Here is a 23,967-nt window from a genome sequence, read left to right as displayed (position 1 = left end):
TCTCATCGCCACATCCCCAGCATGAAGAAGATTCTCCATGATTTGTTTTGTTTTTTTTTTTTCCGTTTTCACTCACTTTGATTCAAATGAACAAACCAAAATGTGATCCATCTCAGGAATCAACACTGAGGTGCTACAGCCATTGCAAACAGAGGAAGAGAGAGTACACAGAGTTTTAAACATTATGATGGAGAAGCTATAGATGTGGATGGAGAGGCGTGTGATTTCACTGCATATTGACTGAGGCTACTGGAAAGCATGTCAAGATTGTGGGTCAACATGACATGTGTGCTACTAGGTAAAATAACGGAAGAAGGTAGAAAAGGTTATGACCCCTGCCATCCTAGGGAAAAAAAAAAAAAAAAGAAGCAATCTTTGTGTTGTAGAGTCCACTGGCTGCTGCACAATGCGATCAAGCAACCAACCCCTTTCTAAAGAAAACATTCCCCGTGTCTGAAAAACACACTTCCCCCCCGGAAAATGCAAGAGAGGGGGGGAAAAAGAGCTTCAGTTCTCTACCAAAGTCAAACAAAGCTGTAAAATCAAGGTGGACAGGTTCCAAAGAAACGATACAGGAAGCGAGCGCGTTCACAAAGGAAAGACGTCAGAACACGCAGACGTTAACACTCACGAGCAGGGGAGCACAGCGGCTTTCTCATTCCAGCGCTGAGCACGCCGTGACATCACAGGGGCACGAACCAATCATTGGGGGGGCGGGCCCAGCGCCAAGCCAGAAGCAGGAAACACATGCGGTAGAGAAGAATACACGCACACATACACACACATACACACCGACACATGTCCACATAGCATAGAGTGCATATATCACATTGAGAATAATAGGGGAAGAGGGTCCAAGTGAGTGAAGCATTGGTAGGCTCAGCATAGGCTTAGCTGTATACAGAACAATCCATTGAGGGAAAAAGACTGTTGCTTTTTTTGGCTGTAGTGTTATCGGACACAACTTGCTGACACAAACCACTCCGTTCGGGGGGAATAAGGTCCATAAGCTGGCCGGTGGCCCAGTCGCGGGCCGGGCCCATACCTCGTACCCCTTCAGTTTGTAGATAATGACAGTTCAAAAGGTCAAATTGCATGCACCAGCAGTCATCATGCGATTACAGTTGACAGGAAGCACTTTTTGTTGCTTTTTTTTTTCTTGTGTTTTTTTTTTTTTCCGACATTTACTTTTTTTGTAGAAAAAATCATCATGCCCTAGTCTAGTTGATATTTTTCTTTAAAAATGTTACAAAACTACAAGTTGAACTCCTCTTTTTTTTTCTCCTCTCTCTTTTCTTTTGCGGTGCTCCATGGTCACTTTGAGGATGATTTTGTGTTTGTAATTTTGTAGCTTGCACTTCTTAGTCTTTTGTCTGAGTCTTCCTCCTCTCCTCTCCTCTCCTCTCTCTCAATCCCTTCCTCATTTGCCTCTGCGCTCTGGTTGTGTTTTTGTGGAGGATGGTTTGGCAGTGGATGTCCGGTCCTGGAAAACAGAGAGACACCATCAAAATATAAAATGCAGACCAAGACCTAAATTACTACACCCTCTCTAAACAAGGATCAGGGTGAGAACACTGCAAAAACGCAAAATCTTACCAAGATTATTTGTCTTATTTCAAGTCAAAAATGTCTTATTTCTAGTCAAAATATCTCATTACACTTAAAATAAGACATGATCACCTAAGAAGTAAATTATTTTTAGACAATTTTCACTTCTTTCAAGTGAAAATTTGCTTGAAACAAGTAAAAATTTGCTTGTTTCATTGGCAAAATTTGCCAGTGGAAAAAGTGAAAATTCACTTGAAATAAGTGAAAATTAGCTAGAAACAAGAAACAAATTTTGCCAATGAAAGAAGCAAATTTTCACTTGTTTCAAGCAAATTTTCACTTGAAACAAGAGACAGTTGTCTAAAAACAAGTTACTTCTGAGGTGATCATGTCTTATTTTAAGTGTAATGAGATATTTTGACTAGGAATAAGACATTTTTGACTTGAAATAAGACAAATAATCTTGGTAAGATTTTGAGTTTTTGCAGTGAAGCTAGAAAATGTGAGTAGCGTGGCTCTAACTGGTACAGTATGTTGACTCAAATCTGGAGTTTTAATTTTAGACACAAGTTGAGCAGAGCAGTGTTTAGCAATGAGCAGGGTAGCACACATACACACTGTCACTGTGTGTGTGTTTTTTTTTTTTCTTAATTTATTCTGTGTATGCACAGGCTCTAAAAATAAATTCAGAGTCCAACAGTAGTCCAACAGATCCTTAGAGAAGCATCTATCCAAGCACTGGGATGCACAAGTGCTCGCTGTGTGTCCCGTACCTTGAGGACTGGGTAGTATGTGTGTTTCAGTGTTTTACTCTCCGCAGACTGGTGCGCTTCACTGACTGAGCGCCCTTTCTCACATCCACCCCCACCTGGAGCAAGGAGGGAGGGAGGAGGGAAGGAAACAAGACTTGGACCAGTTAACTCCTGTAGCCTCTACGTGTCAGAGGGGGGCGGGAAATTAACGTTACTGTCCACCGGCCAGCCACAGTGCCTGGTGCAACCCAAGATTCACCAGCTTTCACTGTTTTTACTACTTCGACATGCTTTAAAGTTTTCCAAAATGCCCTAAATTGACCGTAAATAATTTAAAATCATTATTCAGTGGCTCTAAAATGTTGCTCTATCCAGGCTATAAAGGTGTTTTGTCAGGAAAGACTTAAGTTTTCGAGGGTTTGTTTCAATTTTGTGGCAGAAATCATTTTACGTAGTCGCTACTCAATTTTTCAAACAGCTGCAATCTCATTTTAGAGAGAAACTCTTGATTTTGAGACTAGAAAAGGCTATTAAAAACATAGCTGTTTTTTTTTTTTTTTTTTTTCATCAAATTGGCAGGAAAAATGTGCCTTTTACTTGCATTTGGCTGGTGGCCGGTGTTAATTTCCCCCAGTTTGTGCAAGGCTATGTGACTGTATCACAGTTAACAGCTGTCTGCTTGGGTTGACTGTGTTAATGTGTGAATTCATGTGTATGTGAGTGTGTGTGTGTGTGTCAGTGTGACTCAGTGTAAATGATTCAAACACGATCTACTCACATTTGTGGAGAGGACATTTCCGTGCTCATCGACAAACTCCTCAGCACGATAGTCCTCCTTTTCCTCTCTCTGTATCAAAATAACACAATTTACATATAAATACCGAGTTACACTATTCATATTTGCATTGCAATTGATTTGTTTTGTAGTCAAGAATGAGAGACGCAAGCAAAAAAATTTGATATGGCAAATTTTCCCCCATGTGTTGCATCAAACCACGCAATTTTTCTGGTCATGATTTGTGACATCATCAAAATGATCAGTTTTGATGGTTGGTATTTAGTAGGATTGAAACTGTTGATGAGTTGAAAGGAAAACTCAAATTGAATTTTTTTTTTCCCCGTCTGATGCTTAAAAAAAATAGAAAAAAGGAAAAAAAGGAATGGACAGGAAGTTCCTCCTCCAGGCTCAGGAAGCGGCGGTTGGTCGGCGTGAAAACCTGACCTGGCCCCGCCTCCGCTCCTGTTCCCAAGCATGTAGCCCCGCCTCCTGGTGAGAGAAGCCCAGCCCCTTGTCAAAGGGCTGCGTGCCCAGGAGGCGCCCACGCAGCACATGTGAGTAACCCGTGTCACACACCGGAGTCAGCAGAGCCTCCTGGGCCACGCGCAGGCCTGGCACGCTGCCGTCACGTCCCGATGACACCCGGGCCTGAGAGCCCACCCAGCCCTGCAGTGAGTCCTTGTCTGGTAGGTAGGGTTGGAACGCTCCGCCTCCCACAACCCTGGAAAGAAGAGAGAGAGAGAGAAAGAGACAGAGAGAGGGAGAGAGAGTGACAGAACAAAAAGTCATGAGTCAGTAGGACAGAAATACTGCAAAAACTCAAAATCTTACCAAGAATATTTGTCTTATTTCAAGTCAAAATGTCTTATTTCTAGTCAAAATATCTCATTACACTTAAAATAAGACATGATCACCTAATAAATAACTTGTTTCAAGCTAATTTTCACTTGTTCCACTGGCAAATTTTGCCAATGAAACAAGCAAATTGTCTAAAAACAAGTTACTACTTACGTGATCATGTTTTATTTTAAGTTTAATGAGATATTTTGACTAGAAATAAGACATTTTGACTTGAAATAAGACAAATATTCTTGGTAAGATTTTGAGTTTTTGCAGTGAATAAGGCCAAAGGACAGAGAAAGAAAAAGAGGGAACAACAAGAAAAAACGAGGTTGCACATTATTTACACTGTCCAGTCTCAATTTAGAATCAACTTTGCATCAGCAGAGTTTCACAGTTTATTCAGTGTGGATACTTTCTTCACAACTGCATAGCTATACACTATTTCACTGCTTCTTTAGTAATTTAACCTGTAGAACTGTACACTAATTCAATGGTGCAATATACCGTTGTATAGTTGGTGCATATTGATACACTTTTTACATATTCTCAGTTTCGTATTTATGTATATATTGTTGTAATACTATTGTAGGATTTATGTACTTTTTTTTACTTTTACTTTACTTTTACTTTTTTTTTTTTTTTTTTTTTTTTACAAATTTCTAATGCACATTTACTTTTATATTTCTTATTTCCCTTTTCTATATATTATAATTTCACTTACACTTATATATATATTTTTTTTTCTCTCCATAATTTGAACATTTGCAACTGACTTGATTTCCTCTTGATGATCACTAAAGAATTTCTGACTCAATTTCATATCAAACTGTCTAATGTAAATTGTGAAAGTAAATTTCGTATCAATAAACTATTAGCTGAGTTTTAATTAAGTTTGAAATGGGTTAGGTTGATGCTAAGGTGAATATTAACACTGGACAGTCCAAATAAAAAGTGTGATCCCATGATCTCTTAATAACAAGTTAAATAAAATGTTACTGAAGATGATACGGTAACTATAAAGGTAATTCTTTGGACAACTGACATTAAGTAGCACGACACACTCTCGGCACATTCATGGCTGCACGGTTGCAACACACACCTGTTATCTCCGTTGTGCTCCACAGCTCGACTCAGTCCCGACATCTCACACAGCTGGGCGTAAACCTGCTGGCCTGCAACAACAGAAAGCCCTTCCACTGAACCCATCCCTACACCTCCACCACCTCCTTTTGCTCCTCCTCCTGCCGCATTGGCCTCCCCTCTCCTCCCGTCCGACCTCTGACCTCCCAGCTGGCCGTTCAGGTTGACCTTGGGAACGGCGCCGCTGGCCCTCACCCTGTCCCTGTCCGCCAGTGCAGACGCTGGCTCCTGCGGCGCCTCCTCCTCCTCAACCTCCCCTTCCTCCTCCTCCTCCTCCTCCTCCTCCAGCTCCATGATAGAGCCGCTGGCCCCGCTGGCACCGCTGCTAGGGCGACCCAAGCTGCACGGCAGGGACAGCGTGGCTCCCTCCGAGTCGTCGGCCCGGCTGCTGCCATCCAGTGACGAGTCCTCCACCGTAACCAGCGAGGGGCTGACCCCCGCTGGCCACACCTGCACATCCGACATCTCCATTAATGTGTCTTCCTCCGTGGTGGCGATCGGGGCGCACTCTAGGCTGGAGACTTCCTGCCAGTAGGGCTCCACGCCCAGAGGCGAGGGCAGGCTGTACTGCATGGAGGCCGGGGATAGCAGCTCCTCCTGCACCAGCCCATAACCTGGAGGGAAGACAGGGGCGAGACAAGAGAGAGACTAACACCACGCAGGCACAGGTGGGAAAGGGGGAGAAGATGGGGAGGAAGTGGGGCGACTGTTTCTCTAACCTATAAGGGAAACAGTGGGGCTTGGCCCTGTCCCAATATACAAGGAAAGAGACTTCAGTCGGTCTTTATTGAGCACTTCAGAGTAGGGCTGTTATTATAGGATCCAAATATCATTTTATCGACTCCATTTAATGTGACAAGAAAGACACATTGATCCCGATCCAGCAATCCTACTCTAAGATCCTCAATAAATTCCAGACCATGTGTTTTACTGGATGCTACTTTCAGTTTAAAAGGAGGTGCACATTGCTAACAATTGTAATGATTCCCAAATTTTTACTGGAAGTAGCAAAAACACCGTCTTGTCTTTCCTAAAACTCCCAGCTTCCTCGATCTTTCTGCTGTGGACTTGGCTGATTGAAACAGAAATCTGCTGATATTGTTCCTACTGTTTGCGGGATTGAGGCAAAGGAAGCAGTTTAGGAAATTCATTGGGACACAGCGATAAGAGTGAAGTGAGGGGTAGGGGGTTAAGTTGTGCCATCCATTGTCTGTGAGGTGATGAGTGCATGACTGTAGTTTCTTAATAATTAAGAAAGTGAAGCTGCAGCAGATATGCTGTGTTCCTTGATAAGGAGAGAAGACGTGAGTGTAGAGTTAGGTGTTGTAAGTGGGGTTGGCACGATATGCAATGTCCATTTGTCGTAGTTGTGACACCAGGCGTTTCACCGTGAAAATGTTGTATTTTCTGCATCTGAATCAATTGTATTGCAGGTATTCATTTTGGACAATGAAGAGAAATGAAAAAAGATGTGCATTTAATGCAAATCTGACCCAGTTACAGTGCCACATGGTTTTATAGTTTTTGGAGTTTGGTAAGATCCCCTTTAAAAAGATGCTGTTCACTGCATCTCAGAAACGTAATTCTGAGATTTCAGTGTCCTGATCACCACTGCAGCTTTTTAAGAGACTGGGAAATTATAGAAGATCTAATCTGAATCAGATATTCAACAAATATCTGTGTTGAAATGTGTCCAATTACTAATAGACCTCTCTGTGTCTATAGGTTTTAGCAGTGAGTGTTTTTAACAATTTGTAAAGTGTGTACATTTGAAACAAAGCAGGCTTTGAGCAGTTGACTGTGCAGCCGTCCTGGAGTGTTACAGCCATCACTGGTATGCATTTGGACTTCAAATAGTGCCTTGAAACCAGGTGTTGTGTAAATCACTGTTTGTGATGACCAATCGAGGCAGAGGCTAGATGCTGTTTTTTGTGGACTGATTAACTCTCAGTGAGACGAAAAGGTTATCAGAACAATGTATTTTTTTGTAATGGTATCACAAAAGTTGTGTCACAAAAACCAAGAATGTCCTGAGCCATCCCTGTTATCGTTCCAACCCGGGTCACAAGTCGTGTGTGGGTCAACAGCATCTTGCAGATTCTGCAGAGGAAACTGCAAGTTACTGTTGCTCTTGCATTCTTCCGTACTTGTCAAGAGGAGTCATGCAGTTATGTGTATGCATCCAGAGATCCAAAATACACTCATACAAATGCCACTGCAAATACTCACACGCACACGCACACGCACACGCACACGCACACACACACAAATACATACACACACAGGACAAAAGCCAATAACCAATATGTTTAAATAATACTCTCTTGTTTATGCATATGTTAACTGAACCATTTTATAGTGTTTTTAAGCTTTTATTCATTGTATTTTGTCTTAGAAAAAAAAAAAACAAAAAAAAAAACTTCTGGGTCATTTGCTTTGACATATAATAATTACATAGCTATGTTATTTTGCTAAATGCAGAAAGAGCTTATGAAATAAGGTGTTTATATGATTTATTGGATGGGATCCTCATTACCTCCAGCATCATCAGCCGGTATTCTTCTGGTGTAACAAACAAAAACTGTCACTGTCACTTTTATCTGCTTTGCAGTTTGGAAAGCAAATCCCTCTGGTAGTCTGGTAGTGATATTTTGTATGACCTGAATGAGTGCTGTTTATACAGGACATGTGGGAATATTTATTGTGACAGGAGGCATCAGGGTAGCTCCTACTTGAGCCAGGACACAGGCCCTTTGGACACTGAATTTACATCCAAATCTGTATGAACAATGATAAACAAAATGCGTTATTGTGTCCAGCTTTTAAGGCATCCACTGGAAATTTGGAATATCTACAATAACGGTGAGCACAGTTGTCATTACGCTTAGAGCATGTCGATATAAGATTCTGTACTCAAAAGTCACATCATTTATTTACTAATTCATCCGAGGCTTGGAAAATTATCTGCCTTTGAAGCTTTGGGGCACAAGTTAATTACTGAATATCAATTTCAGCACCGCCTGCAAACAGTGAGTTTGCTGGGCTGTGCGTGCTGACACATATTGTTTCCCGCGGACACGGACACACTGACCGTCCCGAGGGCCAAAGGTGAGTCATTCCTAAAAGCAGGTGATGGTAGCTGACCCACGCAGCTTCCCTGAGGTAAGGTCAGAGCAGATTTTATTACCATGAATCTGCCTCGGTGGCTCCTGATCTAAATGTGATGGATCCCTCGCAGGTTGAATACATACTCTAATTAGATTGATCCTGACCTGCCACATAATTATGATATATGTATTTGCTGAGAGTTTTTTCGTTTTTCTTTTCTTTTTCTTTTTTTTTTTTTAGAGTGATTTCATATTGTCAGGATGGGGCAGGACCAGATAAGTGTTTTGCTTCCTTCTGCTCCTTCTCAAACACGTGTGTTTTCTACATGTTCACTGCTTGAGTTATTGTTTAGTAAGATATTTTTTGTATCCTTGATTTGGTGATTTATTTCTTTGATCTGTTTGAGAAAAATAAAAAAGAAATAAATCAAGCAAGCAAGAAAGAAAGAAAGAAAAAATATACAGGAGGAGCAACTCCATTCATTGTAAAAAAAAAAAAAAAAAAAAAGAAGAAAAAGTAAAGTAGTCATTGAAGAGAACATGATCTAATATAACAATTTTTGCCTTTTCTCTGAGAGTTTATGCTACTGTCTACCTGCAGATCAACTGAGCCCAACCTTAATTATTTCTGTCCTGTCTGTAAATGGTCTACAATTGTCTTTCCATGTTTTTTTTTTCTTTTTATCTCATTAAACAATCTTTTCATCTTAATAAACAATCCTTTAGCTATTCTTGAGTAATTTAGAATAAATGACGGAAACTACTTAGCCTCTGTTGCCAGGGCAACAATCACTGCAGCAACAAAACAAACAAAACAAACCAAAGACAAAGTCAAACACACACAGATATACAGTGACACATATAGTAGCTCAGCTATTATATTTAATTGATACATATTATATCATTGTATATTATATATGGCTATGTATTAGGAAATTAAGGATAACTCAGTCATTTTAATTTTTGGCATATAAAATGTGGCATATTTGTGTTGATGGTTCACATTCATATTCACACCATATTCATGTTGATATTCAGGACCAGACTCTGGTCTTCATGGTTTTGACTTTTCATGATGCTTGTGTAGTTTGGATTCTAACATCTGATTTTTGTTTACATGATCTTGATAGGTTCTTACATTCAGCTGCTGACTGTAAAGTATTTCATTGTCCTGCCGCTGTTTCATTTTAAATGTGCAAATAAATTAGATTCATAATTTAATTGGATAACTTATTGTGTCACTGTATTTTTTTTATTTTTTTTATTTGAACATAATGTATAGTTAAATTGTTTTAATTGTTTAAATATGATGAAGATAATAATAATTAGTTTTAAAAATATATACATAAAATAATGTCTTATATTTTGGCTCAGTGGACTGAAAACATTCACACTCTCACACTGACTTCCTTTCTGAAATATCTTCTGTCCGTTTGTGACACGTCATCAGTTTTGGATCGGGGTTTTTAAGAAGTGTGTTAGATTGCATCATTAAGCAACGTTTTCAGTGCAGCGTTATTCTTTATTTGCTGATTCAATGAGTTCCGATGAATGAGATCGGGCAGCAGTTAAAGGAGTACTTCACCCAAAACCAAAATGAAGGTGCGATCTCACCGTTAGGCCTTTAAACCTGCACAGGTGGAGTTTGACTTTGTGTATGATGCCAACATTTTATTACAACAACCACAATGAAAATGGAGACAGCACAGAGAGAAAACCTGACTGTAATTTTTTTTCTTGTATGTTTTTGAGAGTAAGACATTTGTCCATCTTGATGATGACTGCATTTTGTTTTTGCAGAAATGAAGTGCACATTATTTTTCAAATTATCAACACAAAACATGGTTAAGATGGCACATTTTCATAAAAAAAGTATAATCTAAGGCTAAGGTGATCTATATTTTATTCAAACTTTCCATAAAAGGTGCATGATATCAGGAATTTTACCAATGTTTAATATTTCACTTTGCAAAGCAAAAATTTTTAGCAAAAGCTGAGATATTCAGTATCTCTTGGCCTGGCACTCAAGCAAGCAATAATGCTGTGATGAAGCTGAGGGGGATTGCACATCAACGATTATTTATAACAAATAGTAGCTAAGTTCTGTCAGCATCAATTAAGTAACTACATTAAAATTTACAACTGAATGTAAAGAACACTGGCTATCACGGCTTCTATACAACAGTTAGATACCAATACTACTGTGCATGTTTGCTGCATTGAAAGTAGCACTCAGCTATAAAATAAAACATAGGAGAAAGTAAGAAAAGATTTCTATTAAACATTACAATTATCTTAAGAGTGAACATGACAGCTGTACATAATTTATTGAAATTCTTGACAAAAATAACAGCGAGCTGAAATGACCCGCTGCATCAATCAAAATTATTTACTAACCAGTAAGACATGAGAGGCACAGCTCTAAGTGGAGGGATCAGAATTAGTACATTTTGCTTGACTTGACAATAAGGGAGTACAATTTTAGGTTTAAATTTCTCCAGGGTTATATGTTGTTCAGCTATGTTTATCATTTGTAAATTTACAAGCAATGACAGCTTACATCAATTCAGATTATGGTAAGGTTAATGTACATACTTTATATAACAGGTGAATCTGAAAGCTAAACATTTACATCTTCAGCATCCTCTGCTGGAATCCATATCAACGAATGTGAACAGAAAATATTTTGTATTAATGGGTGAAATACTTCTTCACTGGAAGCTGGGCAGCACAGGTTTTATGAGGTTGACTGAAGTCGTTGCGTCTTCGCCTGATTGGACCGGTCCCACAGCACTGAATGGACATCAGTCGTAACCCCCCCCCCACAGGTCTGGGTTAGTAGGGCCCTGCTGCACCTTCTAGTGGATCAAAAACTGTTCTTATCTAATCCTATTGTTAGTCAGGCTAACTTTAACCACTTTCATTGGCTTAGCTTTTGTTAGCTACTTGGTTAAGGTTAGGGAAGGGTGATGGTTAAGTTTAGGAAAAGGTAATGGCTAAACTTAGGAAAGGGTAATGACTAAGGTTAGGAAAATTAAAGTAACATTAGCCAGATAAATGAACATGGCTCAGTCCCAGGGCTTTGGAGTGAAAGTCTGTGTGATTGAATCGTCCACCACCTCAACCAAAAACCAGTCGGTCACAGAAGGAGGTGGTTATGGTGGTGGATAAGTGAATCCCATGGACCTTCATTCCAGAGACCCGGGAATGAGCTCTGACTCAAGCAAGAACCGAGCTAATGCGAGTGAACATTTCCTAACTTTAGCAGTTACCTTTTCCTAACCTAACCAATATCTTCCCCTAAACTTAACTGTCACGCCAAACCCTTTCCTAACCTAAACCAAGAAGCTCACTTCAGGGACCTGGGATTGAGTCAAGACTGACGCAAGAACTGAGCTAATATTAGTGAATGTTGCTTTAAATTTCCTAACCTTAGCCATTACCTTTTCCTAACCTAACCAATATTTTTTCCTAAACTTAATCATCATGTCAAACCTTTTCCAAACCTTAACAAAGATGTTTTCCCTAACCGTAACCAATAGTCCAGTCATTTTATGAAAAAACCTAGGCCAAATTGCAAGAGAAGCAAACTCAACTGATTTAAAAGGTTACTATATATATAGTAACCTTTTAATTCACTGTTTAAATATCTGTTCTGGCATTTATTCCTTATATTCCAATTAGCGCATATCAAATCAGATAATGTGTGATATGCATGTGTAAACAGAATAATTCAAAGAGCTTGTAATTGACTTTTTTTCTTGTCTTTGTGTGTGTAATCAACTTGTGAATTTTTATAGTGATATCTGAAAGTAAAATTTTGAACTCCTTTCCCTGTGTGTTAAAAACAGTGTTTTTTGGTAATATGTGGTCATATATAGGTGAGTTTCAAAACTTTCCACCAATGGGATTCCTTGGGACTTTTTTTCCCTCACTCAGGACAAACTGAGGAAACAAAATCAGTTGAGTTTGCTTCTCTTGCAATTTGTCCTAGGTTGACCCCAATTTTGGCCTAAAATTACTGGACTACAAGTGGGATTGCTGATGAAAGTTTGAGTGATTATGAGCGACTGACGACAGGAGTACATGATCACAGCCTCTGACCCGCTGGAAGGTGCAGCAGGGACCTACAAAGCCAAACCTGTCGGGGGGGGTTACGACCGGTGATGTCCCTTCAGTGGCGTGGCAGCGGTGGAATCAGGCGCACCGAGTGTTTATGCCAATGGACAGCAGTGTGAGTAAGCATGTGTGTGTGTGTCTGGGATGGTATAGGGCCAGGATGATGAGAGGTGGATTTCAGAATGAGGTGAGCAGGGAAGAATGAGTCAGAATTAGAAATGAGTTAGAATGAATTACATGAGTCTGGGTTAGCCTTTCCCTTCACTCCTGCTATTTAAAACATCGACGCACGCACAGGTGTAGAAGGCACACGACGCAGTGAGGCACAAACAAACTCCACACAGATTGTCATGGCACAAGAAAACACAACACAGTACACCGCTTGCCCACTATGTACACGTACACACACACAAACACACACACACGCACACACAAACGTGTACACATACAAACACACAAATACAGCAACCAGATTGAAATACAGATGAGGACACACACTCTTCATAGGTGAGGCCACAATTTGAATGTACTTAAATACTCTCTCTCACACACACATATATATATATACACACACACACACACAAGCGCGCGCGCACACACTCACACACACTACATGGACACACTTCACACCAATATTGCTGCTGGCAGATAACGTTCAGACAAGGTAACAGTGAGTCAGTCATCAGACATGGGCAAAATACAGTTTTAAATACGGTGGAGATTATCTTTATGTGAATTTAACTTTAACTTAGACAATTACTTTAAGCCAATTAAGTGAATTATTTATTTATTTATTTAATGTTGAGCATACTTGCCGAACTTGGGCATCCTAAAGCTGGGAGAATGGGGGGTGGCAGGATTTTATAAAATAATGAAAATGCAGTAAGAAACCTGCATCTGCATGTTTTAATTTCTTGTAAAATATCATTCTGTCCTTGCTTCATAAAGATCAGTTCATAAAATTACCTATTTCCCTGTTAACATTTCACAAAGTAATTTGAACAAAACATTTTATACATATTGGCTTAAAATTTATGAAGGTTCATTTGGCTTCCACCTCCACATAATATCACAAATCTAGACATGGAACAGGAGCAACAGCTAAATGTATAAAAAATTTTAATTCAAATTTAAATTTTACTTCTTTGGCAGGTTTAGAGAATAAGCTGATTTTGAAATTGTATCAAAATAAGGGAGAAAATTATTAATTCAAATGACACCGGGGGCCATAAAAACCACCAAAACATGAGTTGGCAAGTGTGCTGCTGAGTCATCTTCAACACATTTTCTACCTGCTTTTAAACACAACATATGTTAATAGCAACACATAATGAGACAAGCATCTGTTGTGTTGAAAAGTTACAGAGATTGCAGTTGTGCAGCCTGTACCTGGATGTGTTGAAAATGATTTTTTTTTTTTTTTTTGTTTTCCCTATAATGACATATTTATCAAACAGTAACCCTATTTTACAATGACGTTGCCCAGGACGGTGAGACGTCACCCCACAGCTACACTGTACCCAGAACATTATGTGCGACACAGTTGACCATGTGTTACAGCTTAGCATCAAAAAACACACCATTGATTTTACAGAAAAAAAACCCATTTGTTAATAATATAGCATTGAAAACAAGACTGAAAAAACATCAATTAAACAGAGAAACATTTTAGAGAGTAAGGAAACCTCGTACATAGAAAGCATGCCATGCACATAACGATGTAATCAAAAACAGCAAAACGCAATAGATGATCTTTATTTCGTTCAAATAACCCGTCACTCACACTGATCGTCCACACCGAACTACATCGACACACACTCTCACCAGACCTGGACGAAAAAGTATCTGAAGATGTTCCCAAGTATCTCATTTACTAAGCAGATTCTACTTTTAATTATGGAATTATGTTAATGTGGACACATATTATAAAATATTGGATGCATAATGTTACATATAGTATTATTATGCCAATAATATACTTCCTACTGCACATTTTACCACTTTAATTTATGTTCACAATAGCACAAGTCAATCCTGTGCATAAACAATGATAGCTGCAAAATAAATGTAGGATTTCTAATGGGACAAATTAAAGGTAGAGGTAATAGTGTGTCAAAAAGTGCAGAATTAGAAAAACAATTCACCAGCATCTTAGTGCTTACAAGTAATGTTCTTTTTTTTGTCTTTAAGGCCTGAAACATATTCAAGTATTTAGCCCAGATCTGAAATGTGTGCACTCACACACACACAGACACTAACCCAATCTCCCGTAACACACACACACACACACACACACACACAAACAAACGAACAAACAGGTACTGTACAGCAAAGCATGCAGCATGCACGTGCACAAACTGTAGTACACACACACAGAGCTGGATTGAGAGAGGAGGAGAGGTTTTCCCCGCTCGACTGAACGAGGGAGGAGCACGGGAAAATAAGATGACAGGAGAGAGGAGGCCCAGAGGTCAACATGAGGTCATATGAGGTCAGAGGTCGGACAGGTAGAGCTGTGAGGAGGAAGAGCAAGAGGAGGAAGAGGAGGGAGAGTAGGGCGACTGGGCAGCAGATATGACATGTTAGAGGTTCGGAGAAAAAAAGACTGAAAGGAAGACTCGAGCGAGATCCTCCCCGGCAAAAAGACAAAATTTCAACGCGCGGAGGAACGTTGCAGTTTGTCGCAATGCCTCTCGGCTCTGCAAAGTCGAAATGTTGAAATTCTGTCTTTTTCACGGAGAAAGAAAGAGAGAGAGAGAGAAAGAAAAAGAGAGAGAGGTATAGAAACAAGGTATGAAGGCCCAGAGCACACTATCCGCGTACTAGCGCCACTTTTGACTAGTGTATCCATCCCAGACGTACACACACATGCACAAACATGTACACCCACACGCTCACACACACACACACACACACACACACACACACACACACACAGACGCACATACATCCGTTTATATTCTACATTCTACACACATTACATCTTCTCCCATTAGCACGTTAATTAAAAGTGTCGGCTAATTCTCAAAATCCTGCCAGCGAGAGGGAGTCGTCCTCGCTCGTCACATGACGTGAGAATCTCATATTGTGCGGGAACCATCATGTTTAGGGCTTCGGAGCATGAAGTGTGAGAGAAAGTGTGGCTGAAGGAAATGACTCGTGCCCCACCGGGGGAAATGCACGGAGGCGGTGTCACAGTAACGCATGCTGGCCACAGCGGCTGGGTTTATGGTGGGAGAATCACACCATCCCTCAGACCGCAACGTTACTTTGAAAAGATCATTTCAGATTCATGGACATCATCATCAGCATCATCATCATCATCATCATCATCCTCAACATCACCACCATCATCATCATGTACATGAGCAGCAAACCACCATGCAGCCCGAGTTCCCTTCAACTTACCCCTTCTGAAAAACGGGGGTCTAATAACGCGTGGCTTGTGCACTAGGCGCGGTGGCCTTGTGTCCGTGACCTCTTGTGGAGCAACAGAGACAAGGTAAAATTGTTACCCATACACTGGGGAGGCAGGGAGATATTCAGAGGTGGAAAGTAACTGAACTCCACGACTCCAGTCAACGTTTTGATCGGTGAAATTTTACGATCACATTTTGACTCATTTCCAAACAGTGCAGAAGTTACTGGAGTACTTTTGTAGTTTTTTTTTTTTTCTTTTTTCTTGCAAATGCTTGTGTTTGTAATTTGAATCATTGCTGAGTATTCAAATTATGCACACTGTCTTTATTCTTTTCATTTAAAGCAATGCTATACATGCTCGGCACAGTCAATGTGGTGTTGGTCAGGGTGCAAACTCATTGCTTTGAATGTATTTCCCATCATTCTCTCTCCTCCAAAAAATCCAGTGCAGCCCTGATTACAACCCTGTTCTGGTGCATGGTTATTAGAGATAACTAAAACTAAACTAAACACTAAAACTAAGTGTGAAAAAAACATTTATAGTAACTGAAATAAGAATAAAAAATAGACCTTAGTGGGGAGGAAAACAAAAAAAAACAAACAAACCGAAACACTATTGTGTACTTAATCTAACTAAAATAAAATAAAAATAGATAGAGAATGTCTTTAGTTTTAGTCTTTGTCAGTTTGGTCAAATAATGATCTGCAATTCTGCAAAGTGAATTTTTACAGATTCTCCTTATTGCTCAAAACTTCAATTAATAAAATAAAAAAGTATTGTATTGTATAGTATTGCTCTAAAGTAAAGAAGTGCACATTTTCCTTGCTTTAATTCCATAGAATACTCTACTAAAACTATATACTGCCCGTTAAAATTCCCATTTCCGCTGTACTACATATCAATATTTATTGTAAATTATGTCTGGAATATTTTGATCAAGTCAAATTTGGGTTAATCAGAGACTTTCCACCTCTGGAGGTTACAGATCCTCATGGGATAAAGTATCATACAATAAGCTGAGTATCAAGCTCCCCTGTGATCATAATGGGTGAACTGAGTGTTCATTTTATCAGGTAATTTGATCTTGTATTCAACCTTAAAGTATATTTTTTGGCAAAATATGGGTACATATCTGTCACTGGGATTAGTTAAGGGGCTTTAGTTAAATTAAATAAAATCACAACATATTAAAATAAGCAGATCCCTCCATTTATTTCAGAGAACGTCACTGCAGTCAAGAAAATGTAGCTGTAAAGGATTACTTAAATTGGGAAGAAGGGGATTTACCTAACCTCACTGACAGATTGTTTCACGTGCTTTATAAAAAGATTCAGTTTGAATACTTTTCAGATTGAATACAAAATTAAATCACATGTTAAAAATGGCATCTTTTGCTGTCTAAATGTGGTGGGGCACTTCATTATATTCCATGTGGTGTTTTCTCTTTTTGTTTCTTATCAACTTCAGAAGCAGGTGTTGCAAGTATTTTTGTCTTTTGCTTTGATTCTCTAGTATCATAAGCAGGCATGTTAAATGTCTCAGGCATGTGTGTGTGTGTTTGTGTTTGTGTGTGTGTCTTACCATTGATGACGCTAGGGGACAGCAGGGTGGAGTCCCGGTCACCCAGTCGGCAGGCGCCCTCCTCCGAGGAGCCAGGCGCTGGCTGTGGAGCCTGGCCCTCCAGCGAACTCACAATGTCTGCACGGTCGATGTTCTTCAAAGCCCCGTACAGACTTTCCACTGAGAGAGAGACACGTTCAGGGAGACGGACAGAGAGACAGAGAGAGACCAAGGCAAAAGCAATAAAAAGGAGACGAGGAAAATCGAGAGAGTGAGAACAAACAAGAGAGAAAGAGAGAGGCAGCGTAAGTGAGAGCCTATTCACAAATGACACAGAGGAACTATCATCGCTTCTATGGAGCAGATGTAGCAACAGTTTATTTTTGGAAATATTTGCAAATTAAATTCCTCTGCTGAACAGTTATTAATTTAATTGTACACAGTGTCCTATAGACTGCAACATCAAAAAAACAAAATATAATCCATGTCCTATGAGAAGATACATAGCAGAATAAAAGCCGCCCCGTAACATACAAAACTCTAGTATTTGTAAAATGTAATCTATTTAATGCTGCCAGACTTAGTATATGATTTATGATGCATATTAAAAGTGAAACCACCCTAAAAAAAAAAAAAAAAAAAAAAAAAAAAAAATGACCCATAAACTAGGGCTATGTACATATTGTAGGTGATGAGACCAAACAAGCTGACACTGACACACAGATGATTGTGGTTTCTGCTCTTATTATGTAAAAACCTTGGTGTATTCTTTTAAATAACCATTGCCAAGGTTTCCTTGCTAGTTATTAGAAATCTGTCCAGTTATCTGGGCTCCTTAATGGGAAAACACTCACCATCATTTCCATCAAACTGCATAATCATGTTTTCTTTTTTTCCCTTTTTAATAGTCAGGTGTTTGTCCATCATATGTACTGCTGTGGTGTGATGGTGAAACTCTGCACAGTGCAAAAAGCACCTCAGGATTTTACTGTGACCATTTGTACATTTTAAATTTTTTTAAGATCATTTTTGGGCATTTCTACTTTTTATTAGACGGTCACAGTGGAGAGAGAAGGGAAAGACGGGGCGGAGAGACAGGGGGTGACATACAGCACAGGGTCTGGGTCTGGATTCAAACACAGGCTGCTTTGGTATTACATGGTACATGGTGAGCCACCCGGGCACCTCCAGTTTGTAATTTTTTAAAATAGGCAAAAGTTTCCTGTTGAACTTACTCTTGGCCCTTTTACCCTCTCTGCTGGCCCACAGGTTGAGCAGGGCAGAGCTCTGGTCAAGCAGGGAGTTAGGATTCTCCACACGGATCCTGTTGATGTCGTCCACACCAAACTGAAGCTCCCGCGCCAACTCTGACAGGGAAGGCAGACAAAAAGTTAAAGAAACATGCATAGATAGAAAGAAAGACAGACAGATAGATTTTTAAAGGAACTAACCTGCCCAGCTCAAACCCAGCTGCTCAGATATGATGTTGATCTTGAGCTCAGTCCTCTCCATGGCATTCACTGTGGCTGAATAGAAACAAAACCCAGTTTAGAAACAGGATGGGACACACTCAACATACACTGACTAAATATTTCTGATTAAATATTTGTAGCACTAGCACACATCGTAACATCCTCACAACACACTGACCACAGCCATCACTCAGTTCTGTCTGATATAATAATAAATCAGGTGCACAAAAGTAAGACTCTAATGGATATTGTACAGAAAAAAACTATAATTTGGATGTGTTTGTAGGATTTCAGCAATAAGTGAACTCATTTTCTTTGGTATTATAGTGTAAACTGTGTTAATCAAACCAATTCACTAACAACAAATAGCTGCTATTTTTTTGTTTTTCATTTTACTGCAAAATTTATTTGTAAAAAGTGAATCATAAATTTGACTTGACTTGCTGTTAAACAGTCAATAGCAATACTTACCTTGACAAAAGCATTGCTCTGTTAGAAGGAATAAGCAATACCCATAAAGTGTGGTGTTTTTGTCTATACGATCCCCGAGGTTAGCGGACCATATGGGCGGGTTAATTTGGGGTAGATAGGGCAGAGTGTCATTCAGGTGCCGGTCCCATAGATTCAGTGGCATTCAGTAACCATTACAGAGGGACTGAGGTGCAATGTAGCAGCGCTGTGTACTTGATAGACAGAAAAGGCCTTGCCTCCTCGCCCACCCACCATCGTCAACCTTTAAACCAATCACAGGGCCCTTCTGGTCTCCGTTCGTTTACCACGGGCCAATATGAGGGCTCCTCTGTCTAAGCTCCACTGCGAGGTCCTGCCCATTCCCAGTGGTAAGCTATGGAAGAATGCTAACGGTATCTGCTGCCATGCCGGTGGAAATCGCAGTGGAGAAACCAGCGCCATGCAAAAGAACCAGTCACAAAAGTCATTCCCCATGGCTACCAGGACAATCATAAAATAAAAGGCTAATTTTGCCATGTGCCAGGGAGCCATTTTGGGGCCACATCGGGTGCTGCTGCTCAACGTTTTGCGCACATTCAATATAGTTTCCTCTGATCGCACTGCAAGGAACTCTGGGGCATATAATAAGAGCAGTGCGTTGCATCCAAGGCTCAGTCTTTGTGCCATGCGTGTGTGCGAGACGGATAGGGAGAAGTAGAGAGGGCAGAGTGGGAAGCAGGGGGTTGTGGGTACAGGGGGCAGTGCAACATTCAGGGCCGGTCTCCACAGTATAGAAATCTATACAGGGAGAGGGCTGCAGGTCAGGCATTGAGGGACTCACCCACTCCCGGCTCGTTCAGCGCACTGTAGCGCTCTCTAAGGGCGAGAGGGGTTAGAGTTCGCCTGCGCTCTTCACTCCCAACAACCTAAGACAATCACACACAACAGTGATTAGAATAAATGTTACAAAGGTAAGACTTTTCAAAAAAAAAAACCTATTCCAAATCATTTAACAGTGGACTGAAACTTGTGTATGATCATTGAACGTGACATCAAAAATGCCATGACTACCTGAATTATTTTGAAAGTGAAGTTTGAAGCTGAAACAAGTTTGAGGTGTTGAAGTGAAAATCACTTCAGCGGATTTTTTTTAGTGCAATTTTGCATGTTTTTTTTTTTTTTTTTTTACAGCGCATCGTGTTCTGCGTCCTGATTGGCTAAGTCCTGATTGGCTAAGTCCTGATTGGCTAAAGGACTGTATACCATTGACAATCAATCTCCTCCGTGCCGTGTCTCCTGTACAGTACAGAATGCGTTCATTCTATAATACTGGACTTATTTTCTACGAAGGTTTGAACTTTGAGAGTTTAAACAAGAGAGAAAAGTGAGAAAATGTTAATGCCTGTCTGAGAAAAGTGTATAAAGTGTGTAGTGAGGAGTTTTACAGCCTTAAAACATCTATAATAATTGCAAAAAATAAAGCTGATTTCGCCTATTGCGGGTTATTTTTAGAACGTAACTCCCGCGGTAAACGAGGGACCACTGTACTGCAAACCACTTGAATTTAAAATGAACTATTCTTGTGCACATTTTCTCCACCTACAGCAAACATTCCCCATTTCAAAAAATGGACATACTAAAACTTCAAACTAAGCTCTCCAAAAGCTAGACATACAACTGGACATATAGAGGGACACAGACATATAACTAAGTCCAGTTGACCTGATTCAGTTTCCATGAGAAATCTAAAAGCTTCTGTTTTGTGCTTTTGTGCAAAAATGTAAAGCAGTGTCTCAAAAGCAATGGCTAAACAAAGGCCACAATAACCAGTAACAAATTAAATCACGTGCACTGATTATACCGATCCAGTTTTTCAACCCACTTATTCCCACTCAGGTGTGTGGGTGTCTGGAGACTGCACTGGGCAGGAGGCAAGGAAAACACCCTGGGAGGATTGCCAGTCCGTCTCAAGGCTAACACACACAGACAAACACACGCACACAAATTCACACCTGGGTAATTCATTGTCTACTGCAGGTCATCAAATAGAGTTGACCTGCAGCCAAATTTTCACCGAGCACACACTCTTTGGGCCAGATCCCGCAGTGCCCCCTCCACCCCCCGCGCCCCCCTTAGTTAATGAGTCATTGAGTCAATGACACTGAGTCAGTTCAAAGCTGTGTTTTCCCTGTCAAAATATCTGTGCAAAATGGGTCATTAAGCCTTCTAACACAGCTCAGGTCCTTCGAATCTTGTGTATGCACAAGTTCTCATCTCCCTACATGTTCAAGCAAATAGAGAGAAATGAGTAATTAATGTTAGTACTGATAAAGGTGATACATTTACCCATTTACGCCTTTGCTTAAGAGACACTGCTATAATGACATTTAACTGTAGCACTTTCTTGTAGGCTTGATAGAGTGCTTTTTTTTTGTAAAGTCATTACCTTTTCTTTTTTTCTAGTAAACTAACTCAGAATAGCACCAGGACACAGAGACACTCGGACTTGCATTTCATTCCAAACAGATGAGCTTGTTGTCCTTTTACAACAAATGCACGAGCTATTTTTTACACTCTTTTGGACTTCTCTTTTACATTTGTCTGTTTTTAGCCTTTTGCAGTTCAGTCTTTGTTCATTTATCAAATGATCCAATGAATAAACTCCCAGCTTCCCCGACCCCGGAGAGATCTTGGAGAGAAATGCCATCTTACTGGCGAGAGTAAACAATTCATCAACTAGCAATTACAGAAAAACCTGGGACAAGACCTTGATTCGATTCTAATCGTCTGCGCCACTGTGGATTGGAAGTCATCCAAGTCTGACCTGAGAGGGTGTGAGGTGTGTGCATTGCTTGAAATATCAGCTAGGGTATCTCAAAATGTCTTTTCTTAGATGTGAATCACAAAAAAAGTACTAATTTCTAAACTGACTTTCAGTTCGGGATGGTCTAAATACTTGGGCTGTAATGAAAAACCCAGCGATATGGCAAACTATGTAGCAAAGTTGTAATACTATTTTGTGAGTGTGCATTTGCATGTGTGTTGGCCAGCTGGTCCAGAGTGTGTTTGCAGGTATTTTACCTTGACACAGGGTGGCATAGTGATGTTAAGGTTACACAGAACATGCTGTGTGTCTTCGTACTTGGTCGACTTGCGCAGGAATGACAAAAACCCAGTGGCATCCTTGTTGCTATCTCTGACCTGATGTAGAAAAAGCAGACAGCCGGAGACAGATAGAAGAGGGGGGGGGCAGTGGAAAAAACAGAGGAGGGAGGTAATGGAGGTAAAAGAGGAGAGAGACAGGTAGAGAGAGGCCAAATATGGAGGAGAAAAGATTGAGCAAAAGAGATAAAAAAGGAAAAGAATGAGAGGAAATGAAAAAATAGAGAGTGTATGGAAGTGAGGAAGTGAAAGACAGAGAGGATGGATAAAAGAAGAGTGAGGGGAGAAGAGGAGGAAGAAGAACAGAGCAAAGTGGGTATTAGATCGCTCTGCAGTGCCACGAGTGTGCGGAGCAGTAACATGGGACGAGGAGCAGGGGGGAAAACAGGGATGGAAGCAGTCCACAGGCAGGCGAGAGAGAGAGAGAGATTTACCTGCACATTTTACCTGGACGTCTGTGAGACCAGACAGTTACAGAGTGACCGTGAGAGAGAGAAAGAGAGACAGTGAGACAGACACATACAGACAGGCAAGGCCGCAAGATAGGAAGGCAGGCAAAGAAAGTGAGAGAGTCATAGGACATGCAAACAGTTACCCGAGAAAGCTGACAGATAGGCAGATAGGTAGGTTTATCGTGGTTTGGCTACACCTTTAATGGAGAAACACTTGACAAGGCTGTTCATGTGGCTGAGACTGAGCGGTGCACGTCACGCATACAGACACACAGACCAGTGGATGAGTAAAGACAAATGAAATGAACAGTTAAAAGAGGAGTATGAGGTAAACATTAAAAAAAAAGGACATACAAGCATACGAGATGGAAACAACATGAGAGAAGAGGGTTTTGTCAGACTCAGGTAATGAAAAACAAATAAGGAGCGAAGAAAAGGGAATCTGTAAATATTGAGGAGGTTCTTATAAAATACAGGCCCTAATTAGTACATGTGATTATGTAAAACTGTAAAACCGTGATGGTGAGGACCCTTAAAATTCGACTGAGGAAAAAAGGCAGAATAATCATGCAGTTTGGTGATTCAGCTAACAAAGGTCTCATAGTCAGACCGACTCACTGAAAGATTAATGGCTTATTCCACCTTTTGTTGTGAGGAGAGTCCGAAGCCTTGGCTAAAATGAACACGTAATGTATTTGGGTGACGTATTTCTACACTTCCACTATAATCAATGAGACTGTTTCCACCAGGCATGAGGGCAAGCACGTAAGTGGGGCGTACACACTGCAGAGATACGCTCTACAAACGTGAAATAAAAAATAGACCAGTGTTCTATTTATACTTTTTACGCAAGGTGTGCACGGCCATTTTCACACAGACAAAGGTCATAAAGCTGCTATTTGTTATATTAAACTACTGGGACACAGAAAATGACTCACCCTGCCAGCATTTGTTTTGATCGCCCTGTCTGCATTTTTTTTTTTTTTTTTGCCCGTACCAGCTGGCGGTCACTTAAGTAACTATCCCTTGCATAACCTAATGTAATGTGCAGATGCGAATAAGTCACACAAACCTGTTGAAAAAGTCTGATGTTGCTGTGCTGGGCCCCAAAAACTGAAGACACACTCCTGCATGATCCCAAAACAAGTGTTCATCCCCTCTCC

At 40.3% G+C, this 23,967-nt stretch overlaps 1 protein-coding gene across 1 annotated transcript in view; it reads right to left on the bottom strand.

Annotated features, from left to right (window-relative positions):
- Positions 1–1,272: 1,272 nt before the first annotated feature.
- ank1b (ankyrin 1, erythrocytic b) overlaps positions 1,273–23,967 on the bottom strand; it is a 109,308-nt gene continuing 86,613 nt past the window's right edge. The window contains exons 35-45 of the mRNA XM_030065578.1: positions 22,272–22,391; positions 20,032–20,116; positions 18,720–18,794; positions 18,504–18,635; positions 17,290–17,448; positions 15,696–15,767; positions 5,021–5,675; positions 3,655–3,799; positions 3,079–3,147; positions 2,322–2,416; positions 1,273–1,483 (exon numbers count right to left, since the gene is read on the bottom strand). Of these exons, the coding sequence (XP_029921438.1) occupies positions 2,348–2,416; positions 3,079–3,147; positions 3,655–3,799; positions 5,021–5,675; positions 15,696–15,767; positions 17,290–17,448; positions 18,504–18,635; positions 18,720–18,794; positions 20,032–20,116; positions 22,272–22,391 (1,581 nt within the window). The 3' untranslated portion in view covers positions 1,273–1,483; positions 2,322–2,347. The remainder of the gene's footprint in view (positions 1,484–2,321; positions 2,417–3,078; positions 3,148–3,654; positions 3,800–5,020; positions 5,676–15,695; positions 15,768–17,289; positions 17,449–18,503; positions 18,636–18,719; positions 18,795–20,031; positions 20,117–22,271; positions 22,392–23,967) is intronic.

Source organism: Myripristis murdjan, chromosome 12 (genome assembly GCF_902150065.1).
Source record: "Myripristis murdjan chromosome 12, fMyrMur1.1, whole genome shotgun sequence".
Lineage (NCBI taxonomy): Eukaryota > Metazoa > Chordata > Actinopteri > Holocentriformes > Holocentridae > Myripristis > Myripristis murdjan.
The sequence above is the reverse complement of the archived record's forward strand: the minus strand, read 5'-3'. Positions and strand labels throughout refer to the sequence as shown.